The 13,358-nt window shown below is 40.4% G+C and overlaps 1 protein-coding gene across 1 annotated transcript in view; it reads right to left on the reverse strand.

The window, feature by feature from the left end:
• Positions 1-2,841: 2,841 nt before the first annotated feature.
• The window catches only part of LOC118854049 (long-chain-fatty-acid--CoA ligase 1-like), a 101,228-nt gene continuing 90,711 nt past the window's right edge, over positions 2,842-13,358 (reverse strand). Inside the window, exons 15-21 of the mRNA XM_036764354.1 lie at positions 11,715-11,787; positions 9,604-9,692; positions 8,768-8,884; positions 6,998-7,141; positions 6,368-6,469; positions 5,358-5,429; positions 2,842-4,710 (exon numbers count right to left, since the gene is read on the reverse strand). Coding sequence (XP_036620249.1) covers positions 4,570-4,710; positions 5,358-5,429; positions 6,368-6,469; positions 6,998-7,141; positions 8,768-8,884; positions 9,604-9,692; positions 11,715-11,787 — 738 coding nt within the window. The 3' untranslated portion in view covers positions 2,842-4,569. The remainder of the gene's footprint in view (positions 4,711-5,357; positions 5,430-6,367; positions 6,470-6,997; positions 7,142-8,767; positions 8,885-9,603; positions 9,693-11,714; positions 11,788-13,358) is intronic.

A 13,358-nucleotide genomic window follows, 5' to 3' on the forward strand; every position in this document is an offset into this window, starting at 1 on the left:
ATACTGAAGAAAACAACACCTTAAAATAGACTAACTGAAATGGCAAAAGACCTCCAAAAAGCCAAGGAGGAGAAGACTGCCTTGAAAGGCAGAATTCGGCAAATGGAAAAGGAGATCCAAAAGACCACTGAAGAAAATACTACCTTAAAAATTAGATTGGAGCAAGTGGAAGCTAGTGACTTGATGAGAAATCAAGATATTATAAAACAGAAGCAAAGGAAAGAAAAAGTGGAAGACAATGTGAAATATCTCATTGGGAAAACAACTGACCTGGAAAATAGATGCGGGAGAGATAATTTAAAAATTATTGGACTACCTGAAAGCCATGATCAAAAAAAGAGCCTAGATATCATCTTTCAAGAAATTATCAAGGAGAACTACCCTGATGTTCTAGAGCCAGAGGGTAAAATAGAAATTGAAAGAATCCACTGATCACTTCCTGAAAAAGATGCCAAAAATAAAACTCCTAAGAATGTTGTCAAATTCCAGAGCTCCCAGATCAAGGAGAAAATACTGCAAGCAGCTAGAAAGAAACTATTTGAATATTGTGGAAACACACTCAAAATAACACAAGATCTAGCAGCTTCTACATTAAGGGATTGATGGGCTTGGAATATGATATTCTGGAGGTCAATGGAGCAAGGATTAAAACCAAGAATCACCTACCCAGCAAAACTGAGTGTCCTGCTCCAAGGCAAAATATGGATTTTCAATAAAATAGAGGACTTTCAAGCTTTTGTAACGAAAAGACCAGAGCTGAATAGAAAATTTGACTTTCTAACACAAGAATCAAGAGAAGCATGAAAAGGTAAATAAGAAAGAGAAATCACAAGGGACTTACTAAAGTCGAACTGTTTTGTTTACATTCCTACATGGAAAGATGATGTGTATAATTCATGAGACCTCAGTATTAGGGTAGCTGATGGGAATATATATATATATATATATATATATATATATATATATAGGCAGAGTCCACAAGGTGAGTTTAGTATGAAGGGATGATATCTAAAAAAATAAAATCAATTTAAGGGATGAGAGAGGAATATATTGATAGAGGGAGAAGAAAGAGATAGAATGGGGTAAATTATCTCATATAAAAGTGGCAAGAAAAAGTAGTTCTGTAGGAAGGGAAGAGGGGGCAGGTGAGGGGGAATGAATAAATCTTGCTCTCATTGGATTTGACTTGAGGAGGGAATACCATACACACTCAATTGGGTATCTTACCCCACAGGAAAGAAGGAGGAAGGAGATAAAAAAGGGGGATGATAGAAGGGAGGGCAGATAGGGGGAGGAGGTAATCAAAAGCAAATACTTGCAAAAAGCGACAGGGTCAAGGGAGAAAATTGGATAAAGGGGGATAGGATAGGAAGGAGCAAAATATAGTTTGTCTTTCATAACATGAGTATTGTGGAAGGGTTTTGCATAATGATACACATGTGGCCTATGTTGAATTGCTTGCCTTCTTAGGGAGGGTGGGTGGGGAGGGAAGAGGGGAGAGAAATTGGAACTCAAAATTTTAAAAGAAGATGTTAAAAAAAGTTTTTGCATGCAACTAAGAAATAAGATATACAAGCAATGGGGCATAAACATCTATCTTGCCCCACAAGAAAGTAAGAGAAAAGGGGATGGGGGGGAGTGGGGTGACAGAAGGCAGGGCTGACTGGGGAACAGGGCAATCAGAATATATGCTATCTTGGAGTGGGGGGGAGGTTAGAAATGGGGAGAAAATTGGTAATTCAAACTCTTGTGAAAATTAATGCCCAAAACTTAAAATAGTAAATAAATAAGTAATGATTTGGGAAAAAAATAATGTTATAAAATGCATAAACTAAAATAAATAGGATTACAAAGATCACCAAACATACTGAAATACAAGCATTGAAAAATTTAAAAAAAAGTCCACAGACCCTAAGTTAAGAACTGCTGCTCCATGAGGCAACATGGGAACCAAGAGTCATTTCCACAAAAATCACTGAAATGAATATAAATGGTGGCTAGCAGAAAAGGAAGAGATCTGAGCCCAGAAGTGGTTTGATAACAGGATGATTTAGTACTTAGGTATTTGAAGGATAGAAGGAAAAACACAGAAACCGAAGCTGTGGACAGTCTATAATCCTTCTCAGAGCTGGCTTCTGTTCTACCCAGAATTCAAAAGAACAAATGTTTCATGGGAAGGTATTTCTTTTCTCTACACTAATAGCCCAGGAGCACAGCAGTGGGAACATGGCTGCTGAAATGCACCACATGTCCCTGCCCAGCTCTGTGTGATTTATGAAGTTTAAAAAAAAACAACTCCATCACAGGGAAGCTTGGTCCCCTGTGGAATTGTTGATGAGAGTGTCACTGCCCAACAAAAGCAAACATTCAAAGAGTCCATAAATAAGGAACAGGAAGAAGACGAGAGGATAGAGGAGAGGAACCAGGAATACACAAGCATAATCAAAAGCACAAAAATGAGAAGTAACTGAAGGGAAGGGAAGGGGAGAAGAAAGTGAGTTGTTACCACTTTGATAGCCTGCAAGAGACCAAAGACACGCTCTGGCAACCAATCCCAACAAAACACCATCTTGGGGAAAACAACATTATAATAAAATATTTGGCATTTTTCAGAATGGCACTTGCTACTTTTTCAACAGATGTTGGGTCTTTACTGACAACATTTTGACCAGATGTCAAGGTCAGTTATTCTAGGAGTCATAGAGCTGTTAACGGTCAATGAGGATGGAAAAATTATAGCAGGCATACAACTGACTGAAGCAGACTAGCAAGGCTTCCCCATCATGCCTCTTCAGAGCAACTATGACATCTGCTGTTAAAAAAAAAGATGCTTCACTCACATGAAATGCAGAAATATTTATTTTGGTTTCCTTCATTATTTTTTGGAAATTCTCTTTTGGTTTATAAAACATAGAAATAGCCAACACTGAAAGCAAACATTCAAAACTCCAATGTGACAAATTACCGACTTTTGTCAATATTTGTGCAATTAAGAGCACACATTATGAAGTTAGGCTACCAAATAGTGTTATTACAATGACATCTCTTTAATGAAAACCTTGTTGTGCTTCAATATTACATATAACCCCATGTATCCAAAAAACAGAATCATTTTAAATGACAACTTAATTCATTCAAATATGGCCAAGACCCGTAAAAATTGAAATGTTGTCCATGTCCCCAATTAGACTAAAAGCCCCTCAGGAGTTAACTCCTAGGAAGAATTGCTTTTTGCCCCCAGATCTACACATTCCCCTATTAGTTAGCATTTGTTCTGGCTTGTTGAAAGCATTTTGTAGAAATCATCGGTAGACTTCTGAGATGGGCCCATTCCTGTCCGTTACTACCCTCCATTTCAACAAAAAAGTATTGAAGTATATCCTCTCCCTCTATCCTTTGAAGTGATATGTTTGGTACGAGACAGTTTATTCTGGGAAACAGAAGAAGCATTAATCACGGCATGATATTCTGATATGAAAACTACATTAAAAACCCGTTGACCATTATACAGAAATTGTGGCTAGTGCAGTGTAGAGATAAGGTGTACGGTTTTCAGGTCATCATCGCTGAGCTTGGCTGATCCTGCTTAGATGGTGTACGTATCCTTGAAATTCTCATCTTCACGGTCGACTCTAAGGCAGCTTTGTTACTTCAGGGAGGGATGGGAAGGAGAGAGATCTGGAAAGCACTCATTGGTAGCATTCTGCTTTGCGTTAGAGTCCACACTCTGTGGGACATTCATACGTGACCCCAAATCTGCTCAGTTGTATTTGTCCTGATTTACAGTGAACCTTAAGGTTAAAAGAGTAAAGTTCAGACATTTCTTTCTTTTCTGGGTTGGGGTGGCCCTGGGGGTAGGGCAGAAGGGAGAGAAAGCTTCGCAACCCTCATTCAAAGAAGGGTAAGAAAAGAGGGCTTAAATAGTATTTGGATGAATTATGGTGTACCCCACTCCTGTGGGTGTCTGTGTGTGTGTATGTATGTGTGTGTGTGTGTGTGTGTGTGTGTGTGTGTGTGTGTGTGTGTTCTGTCACCGTTAAAAGGATTCTTTTCCTCCAGTGTGCCATGTACCCTTGGGAGTAGACAACTGCAGAGAATGTATCAAACATGTGACCTCTCAGAAACTGGGAAGCCCTAGTTCCTTAGCTAGGATCAGGAGAGAAGAGTCAACACCCAACCTTTGGCCTGAGGAGTCCCAAATAACTTACCAGGTACACAGTTGCCCTTTACAATTTAAGGCTCATTTTGGAAATTGTATATCACCACAAAATGGTCAGCAACACAAGGTGACAGTAAGGCAGTGTTCTGTTTTCCTTCAAAATTCCTATGGAAAGAACCCTGTCCAAGCAAGCCTCCTTCCCTATGTTTCTTGTAGTCAAAATTACCGATATGAAGGCCAACAGTAGAAGCGGATCTTTTGGAGGTGTGCGGTTTTGTTTTCTCCAAGCTATCTTCCTCAAGATTAAATCTTTTTTTTAATTTAATTTTTTAATTTAATTTGATTTTTCTAATTTAATTTTTTTATTTTTAGTTTACAACACTTGGTTCTATATAATTTTGAGTTCAAGATTAAATCTTAATTGTAGAATAGAGTTCATCAATCTGCGACCTGAAGTATTTCCGGAGCTCCGGTCTCTTTGTTTTCAGGGTCGGAGTCAGAAGGCCGTTCTCCACGCTAAATAATTCCAAGTGGAGAGCAATGCCTTTGACCTGGACATAGAAATAACAAAAGCAATGAGGGGTGGTGGTGAAAGCCACTTGCCCAATGCAGAGCAAACAACAACAATTCACTTAACAATGAGGGAAGTGGCTTAACTAGCCACTGTGCCACCAGGGTACATGGGTAGCCCATTCTTCTCCCTTCAGGGACTGCTATGCTTGGTTCACTTAGACCAGGGATCCATTAACTCGCATTTTTAATATTTTGATAACTATACTTCAATACAGGGTCTCAGTACAGTTTAAAACTATCAAATTATGGACCCTTTATTAAGGAGCTTTCAGTTGCACCAAGTCTTTTGGGACACCCTGGACAACTGGTTTCCTTTCATAATCCTGTGTATTTCATGCTGTGCACTTGAAGAAATGGCTCTGTGAAGGGGTCCACAGGTTTCACCAGACCATCAAAGGGGTCTGGGCCACAAAAAAGGTTAAGAGGAGGGTAGTAACTAATCTTTTCGGAGGTTCTACAAGTTTCTGCAATGTTACAGGGTAATTTGTTCACAGCCACTTGCTTTCATTTAATTCAATAAAGACTTCATTTACGAAATCCAATCTTAGGCAATGACACTTGGAGCAAAACCTCCAAAGGCAAGAAATTGGTTGTACAGAGTCACAAACCTTTGTTCAAGCCTCACCTGCTCAAAAGTCTTCAGACCCGCCTCTTTCCCGAGCCTCACCATGTCTTCTAGGATCATTTTTTTAACATCCTATTAAGGCCAGAAAATAGAGATAGCGTTAAAAATACTTTTGTCGATATCACTCGTCTTTACCTTGCCCTAGATTTTCCTGTTTTCCTAGTCATTTAGCTGGCATAGTGGATAGAGTGCTGGGAGTGGAGCCAGGAAGACCTGAGTTCAAATCTAGCCTCAGACACTTACTGTGTGACCCTGGACCAGTCACCTAATCTCAATGTCTTCTACCTGGAAGGGTTGCTGTGAGGATCAAATGAGAAAATATTTATAAAGTATACAGTGCCTGGCACGTAGTAGGTGTTTAATAAATGATAGTTTCCTTCCTTCTTTCCCTTCCCCCTCCCAGAAAGCAATCCCTTATAACAAATACATGTGTAAAATGTTGTATATATGTACATATACAATATATATGAAGAATATCTATATAAACAAAATTTGTTTTTAAAAGAAGAAGAGAGAAATAGGTCAGTAAAACCAATTAGTACATAAAAAAATCTGATGTTATGTGTAATGTTCCTTATGCGAGGAGCCCTGCCCCAGCAAAGGAGGAGGGAAAGTATAAAAAGTGCATTTTTAGAGCAAGAACATCTAAAACAAAATGGGGGACGCAGGAAGGGCACGTAGCTCTACTGGACCACTGGCAGCCAGGTGGTGGAGAAGATAGAGCACTGGCCCTGGAGTTAGGGAGTCATGAGTTCAAATCCAGCCTCAGACACTTATTAGCTCTATGACTTATTAGCCTCTGTTTGCCTCAGCCTCCTCAACTGTGAACTGGGGATAATAACAGTACCTACTTCCCAGGGTGGGGGAAGGGTCCAATGAGGTCGTATTTGCAAAGTGCTTGGAACAGTGCCTGGCATAGAGAGAATGCTAAATGTGTTATTATTATATTATGATGATGATGATGATGATGATGATGATGATGATGGTGATGGTTATTATCGTACGCTTACCTTATTCTTGCACAAGTCTGCATGGGATCCGCTGAAGCCCTTCTTTTTGGCCCAGGAAGTCAGTGTCTCCACATCTGGTACCACTATAGCTACGAGGAATGCCTTGAACACACACATAACATATAATCACACTCATACCTTGTCTAGGAGTCCCTGAGCATCCACCATGGTGTGGGGGAATCCTGAACCATACGTGCTAACCAAACACTAAACCTCAATCTATTTGGATCTACAGGAATCTCCATTTTTATTTCTGTATGACAATGCTGAGAAAGCCCTGCTCTTATCATGTCTGTTAACAGTGAATAAAGGTTCACAGCCACAGTGGACAGCAATGCTTGAACCTTTCCTAGTTCTCACCTTTCAATCCCTCTGCTCAGTGCAGGCTCTAGTGGAAAACTGATACAGAATCAGCTTTCAGAAGGCCTTGCCACACCTGCCCGTTAATCACTTGGGAGGCTGGCTGCCAAAGGCCAGTGCTATACATTCTAGATTCTTGGGCTTAATATATAATCCAAGTGTCTGGTTTTGCCCCTCAAGTAACCATACCTGAGAAACAGAACAGTCTTAATAGCTATTCTGCCCCCATTGCTTCATAGCTGTGGGCATTAAACCACAAAGAGAACACACCTGTAAGCTTTCCCCATGTACAAACACCTGAGCAACTGGCTCACTTCGCAGGTAGATATTTTCAATTTTTTCAGGCGCGATGTATTCTCCTTGTGCCAGTTTGAAAATATGTTTTTTCCTGTCAATGATCTTCAAGGTACCATTCTGGACAGGAGAGAGAAAGAAAAGGAGCATTTGTACCCACAAAAGAAACAGCTCTGACACAGAGACCACCAGCCCTTGTCACAATTTAGACTTAATTCAAATAGCACCATTACTGTCCTCTAGTGTATTCCTGGTGGAAGAGAAACAAGTATTGCTCCCTCAAGTGACAGATGACTTTGGCACATCCACTGGGTCCTTATCGGCCTATCCAATTCCCAGGCCTGAGGAAAAGAGGAGTCAGGATTTCCATATCCAATTAACATGTGCACATAAGGTTTCAGGATCAGATATCAAGTGCTTCTTGCCATGAAGGGGCTGCCTGACCTCAACCACAAGAAGAGGGCCGCTGGATGATGAGGCAGCTTCTTTTTACATCTTCTGAAGCTACTCCCTCTTAAATTCCCAAACCCGCTATTTGGAGAATCAGAGAGAATAGTTACATAATCTCATAATTAGAAGAAACTGAGAATCACTGGTCTGGAACTACAAAGGGTATACTCTTAGCAGTAGTGCCAAACTCAGACAGAAGCCACGAAACTATACATAAAGATCCCTGTGGACCACACACCGACTTATAAAGCCATAAACTAACATTATCTATATTTTGTTGTATTTTTATTTATTTTGTCAAATTTTTCTTGATTACATTTTAATCTAGTTCAGGCCACATTTAGAAGCACTATGTGGCCAATGGGCCAAGTGTTCTGACACCTCAGTCTAGGTCAGGGGTAGATTCGGTCAAAGAGACACACTGGAGAACCTAGAGGGCCACATGTGGCCTTGAGGCTGTAGATTCCCCACCCTTGGCTAAGTGCTAGCTTTCCTTCCCTCCAAACCTACTTCCCCTACCTCACAGTACAGATGAGGAAAATGAGAGCTAGAGATGCTGACTTGTCTGTAGTTACATAGCTATGCTTGGGGGTGGAACCTGGACCAGAACCCACAGTTTAATCCATCAGAGAACTCTGCAAATTCCTGTTAATAATGTTTACAAAAAGTCATTATTATTCTTTAAGTATAAATAAGTTCAATTTGAAAGCCTGTCGCTTTCAACACTATCCTCTTTGTCTGTGCTTCCTTCTGGACTTTCTTCATTTTCTTTTGTCTGCATTAAAAAAAAAAGTTGCTTCAATGACCTCTTTTTTCCTTTCCTTTTCTTTCTGTATTATCTCTACTTTCCCTTCTCTTCCCAGACTCTCATTAGAAAAAAAAATACTATCAAATCCCTTGTAACAAATTTGAATAGAGAAGGAAAACAAATTCCTACACTGACCATGTGCAAAGACATTCTTCTCATTCCACATCTTAAGTCTGTCACTTCCCTATCCATAGATGGGTGACTTCATCATCATCAGTCTTCTAGAATGTAGTTTACAGCCAATACTTAGATAAAGTCAGGATGAGGATGAAACATGGGAGAAGAGGAGACTAGAGGGGCAGAGGGTGGCCTACATTCTCAGATATACTGGCTATTTTTGTTTCACTGTTTTTCTTTGCTAGAAGGGAGGGTTCAATGGGGGCAGGGATGGGTGAGAAATGTGAGAGGAATGATTATCCAGCAGATTCGGCCCCACCCCACCTCGTTTTAGAGTAAATTATTAGAGAAAAGAGGAGAGATTTACTTACTGGTAACCATTTTCCAATATCTCCTGTGTGCAGCCAGCCATCTTTATCCAGAGCTTCTGCTGTTTTTGCTGGGTCCTTCAAATAGCCCTTAAATACATTTGGCCCTTTCACACATATCTGAGAAAAGGGGGATTTTCATACCATTAATGCCATAAACTGAACTGCTAAAGTGGAGATAAAGTTCAACTTACAAGATTTAATAAGGCTTTTCTGAAAAGGAAAAAAAAATTTTCTCCCAGTAGCTGGAAATTTTTCCTCTGTTCCATACTCCAAAGCCAGAGAAATACTTTACAAGGACATTGGACCAACCTAGCATCTTGGGGCCCACCTCCAACATCCCATCTTCCCTTGAAGCCTGAAGCAGTGATAGATGGGCTGTTGGGTAGGCTCTGGTGACAACGCTTAGGGCTAATGGCAGTTAGTCCCTGTCTTACTCCTGGCCCCAAATTCCCAAGAAAGTACTTTTAGATCATTACGATCACATTATTTAATCTGTAAGAATTAATTGGCCCCCAAGGGTAATTAGGACCTAAGTGCCAAGGACAAGTGCCACTGGAGGCCTCTGGGTTCTACAAGCCCCTGGGTCCAGCTCTTTTCCTGTTCCCTCAGGGGAAGAATAGAGTCACTGGTACATAGCTTCTGTCCTCCATGCCCACAGTGTCTTCTTCCTACTAATTCAAAAGCAAAGGCATCTTAAACAATATTAAATGTTTCACTCAAGAATCACCAATTAGATTAAACCTAGCAGTTCCAACATGCAGCTGTCTTCTCTTCAAAGTCAGGAACAACAAAAGGAGACAAGGTGAAGCTTCAGCAATCAGTACAAATTTACTCACCTCACCTTCTCCCTTGGCAGCCAAGTAATTCATTTCTTCTACGTCGACAAGTTTTACAAGATTGGAAGGAATTGGAGCACCAACGTGGCCTATGCATCAAATGAAATATAATGATCACTCATCTGAGCCTGGTCACCGTCCCCTTGGCACCTGGCTCAGGAACTTGTCTTCAACAACATTCATCCACCACGCTTAGTGACCCCATTTGGGGTTTCTTGGCAGAGGTACTGAAGTGGTTTGCCATTTCCTTCTCCGGCTCATCTGACAGATGAAGAAACTGAGGCAAAAAGGGTTAGGTGACTTGCCCAGGATCACAAGCCAGTAAGTGTCTGAGGCCAGATTTGAACTCACAAAGACAAATCTTGCTGACTCCAGGCGCAGCACTCTATCCACTTGGCTACATAGCTGCTCAACACATTTATTAAGGGTCCAGTATGGTGGTTAGTAAAGCTAGGAAGGGATGTGGTGGTTAGATCAGAGGTTTTCCATTTTTTGGGGGGGTCATGGACCCCTTTGGCAGTCTGGTGAAATCAATGGACCCCTTCTCAGAGTAATCTTTTTAAGTTTATAAAGAAAAATACACAAAATTGCAAAGGAGATTAATTATACTGCAAGTTATATATATTTATATATAAAATCGTATTCATTCATTCGTTTGTAACATTCATGGACCCCAGACCATAAGCCCGGTTATTCAAGTGCTGCCATATGCTGTGTATATCCATAGGCAAATCACTGAACATCTGTTTTTCCAGATAACTGTCTTAGGCTATAAATTATAAATCAGTTGCTGATCAGCATCAGTAGAAGGAGTTAGCTTGTCAGGGAGTTTCCTCATACAATTAGGTCAAAAGTCTGGGCTGAAAAATGAAAAAGTCTGATTCGCTATGTTAAGCACTGTGGGAAGAGAGAAAAATTTAAAAGACATAGGTAGTCCCTGCTCTTAAAGCCTATAATTTAGGACATTATGCACATCACACGTGTGTAGATGTGTATCAATAAAGTTTATATATACACACATACCCACAAACATACATACACAGGTGCATGAATGTCATGTATGTATGTATGTGTGTATTCTGTGGTGATGTAATGGAGACTATGCTGACCTCCAAGTCAGGAAGGCCAGTCACTTAACCTCTGGCCTTGGTTCCTCATTTGTAAAATGTGGAGGTTGGAACCCACATCTTCTCTAAGCTAGAACTGGAAGTCCCTTTCTGAAACTTCCTGGGCTGGACGTTCAGAATGCTTTGCTGAAGGCCAATAACTTGACCAAAAGACCAAAAAGCCCAACTCAACACCACGTTACAAATCCTAAGCATGTCTTTTATCATTTTAGAGGACTTATTAGATCATTTATTTAGTTTGCGGAGAAGTCATCTTTGAGCATCAACAAGACAATCAATATTTTGTATTTAACAATATGTAACACATTTATTCCACATTCCCTATGCATATATACATGTGTATGCATAAACATCAGATGTACACACACATATACTCTATGCTGATAACAGTGGTACATATTAGTATGTAACACAGTACACATATGGGCCACATACATTTACATGCATGTGTCTGTGCAAACACAGATATACCTGCATATATGAGAGGGGGTCTGCTGTAGTAGAGTCAGGAAGACTCCAAAGTCTTATTTCAGATACTTGATTCACTGTACCACCCTGAGTAAATTCCTTAACCTTTCAGCCTTAGGCAACTCAGTAGGCAACTTTGATCTACTAAGTCCAAGAGAAGTTGTGATCTGGTAAACTAGACTTTCACCTTGGGAAATTCCCTATCTGCCAAGCCCTCAAAGCTCCTTTAATTTCCTACACACATACAACTCAGTGAGCTCCACGGTGCGGGGAAGACAAAGATGGGAGATAGGAGACAAAGCTTTTCTTCAAGGCACAAGTGTAGGGAAAAGATAAGACACATGAAGCCAGACTGCCATAGATCACTGCAGAAGACACAGCAGCCACTTTGCAGTTCAGCTGGCTACAAACTATTTCGTCTGAAGGCTCAATTTGCACAGAAGTTAGGGGATTTCCCCCTTAAATCTTTGATCAACTAAATTAACATCAGAAAGATCATGAGAAGTACAACCATACCAGCTGTCCAGTCTCCTGGTACCGTCAAGGAACATCCAGCTGTGCATTCTGTTTGTCCATAGCCTTCGTAGAACTACAATATCAAAAACATTAAAAGTTATTTGTTGGCAGCAAAAGTTCTATGTCACTATTGAAAGTGGCCACATTCAAGAAATGCCTGAGTTCCTGTGGACGTGCCTTAGTTTAGTCCATTTATCTGAGTCTAATTTCTACCTGACCACTGTGAGGAAAGAAAGGATACACACACACACACAGACACAGACTATACATACACACACACACACACATACTGTATATATACACATATATATTATATAATATATAGTATATATACTGTATATATAGTATATATGCATGTATATATGGGTCTATGCATATGCATATACATATGCATACATGTATGCATAGGTAAACAATCCAGGTACATATATGGATATGCATGTTTGTACATATAGCAGATGTGTATGGTTATGTACATATACACACATACACACACACTAGTGTGTGTGTATCAAATTTAAGTCCTGCTTTTGTCCCAGGAGTTTCCCTAAGAAAATTACAAAGCAGCTGCTTCTCTGTATTGGCAGAGGGACTGTTCTCAACTGGGGAATTCCCTATACCAATGAAATGATGGGTTAAAGATACACATTCAGGCAGCGATAAATGTGCTATATATACACCAAGCTCCCCAAGAATGTAACGACCTTAATTAACTCTTAGCTGTCAGAGGTGGCCAGGTCTGCATTTTGCATTGAGTCTCCCTTGTCTCCCAACAAAGGGTTTTTCTTCTCTTCAAACAGGCACCTCAACTGAAGACTTTTAACACAGGCCGATTTATGATTCAAGAGAGGAAAGAAACATAGGCAGACCTGCCAGTTCCACTGTTGTGAATCAGGAGGAGTTGAGAGCCTTTGCCAGGATTCAGTGGCTATCATGGACTGCCAGAGACATATTGTGAGGAGAAATGTATAGCTCAAACACTCTTTCCCAGATTCTCAAGATTCATGGACTTTTAAAAAGGATGCTTGATGAGATTATGTGAAAAAGGGGCACGGCTCAATCTGTATCTAGCCAAGGAGGCCGATATGTTTTTATCCTTCCTATTTGTAGGAATAGCTGTCTTCCACATGTGACAGAAAACAAGCTGTATGACAAGCAGTCCTGTGATTTGCAGGAAGACAGAGGCAAGAACTCACTGGCTATTTTGAGAATGACTGCTTTAGACTCTGTCACCCTGATGCTTCTTCAAAGCAGAGATTGATTAATTCAGCATAACGAGGAAGACAAAAGTGATCCTTCACTGTGTCCTTAATTAAGGCCTGGCTTTTGCCTATCCCATTACAGATATGTGTGTGTGTGTGTGTGTATGCATATATATATACACACACACACACATTCATACACACACACACACATATGTCTATGACATTCCTCTGATCGAACCATCTAGTCAAACCTGCTAACAACTCATTAGTTCTTCAACTGAGGTTCATGAACTTTTATGACTGGTTTCCTCTCTGATCCTATGGACTTTATTTTAGGCCTTTAAAAACGTTATTCTGCAAAGGGGTCCATAGGCATAGCTAAGCTGCCAGAGGGGTCCCAAGGCACGGAAAAGGTGAAGAACCTCTGTGTCACGCCATC

Source organism: Trichosurus vulpecula, chromosome 6 (assembly GCF_011100635.1).
Source record: "Trichosurus vulpecula isolate mTriVul1 chromosome 6, mTriVul1.pri, whole genome shotgun sequence".
Lineage (NCBI taxonomy): Eukaryota > Metazoa > Chordata > Mammalia > Diprotodontia > Phalangeridae > Trichosurus > Trichosurus vulpecula.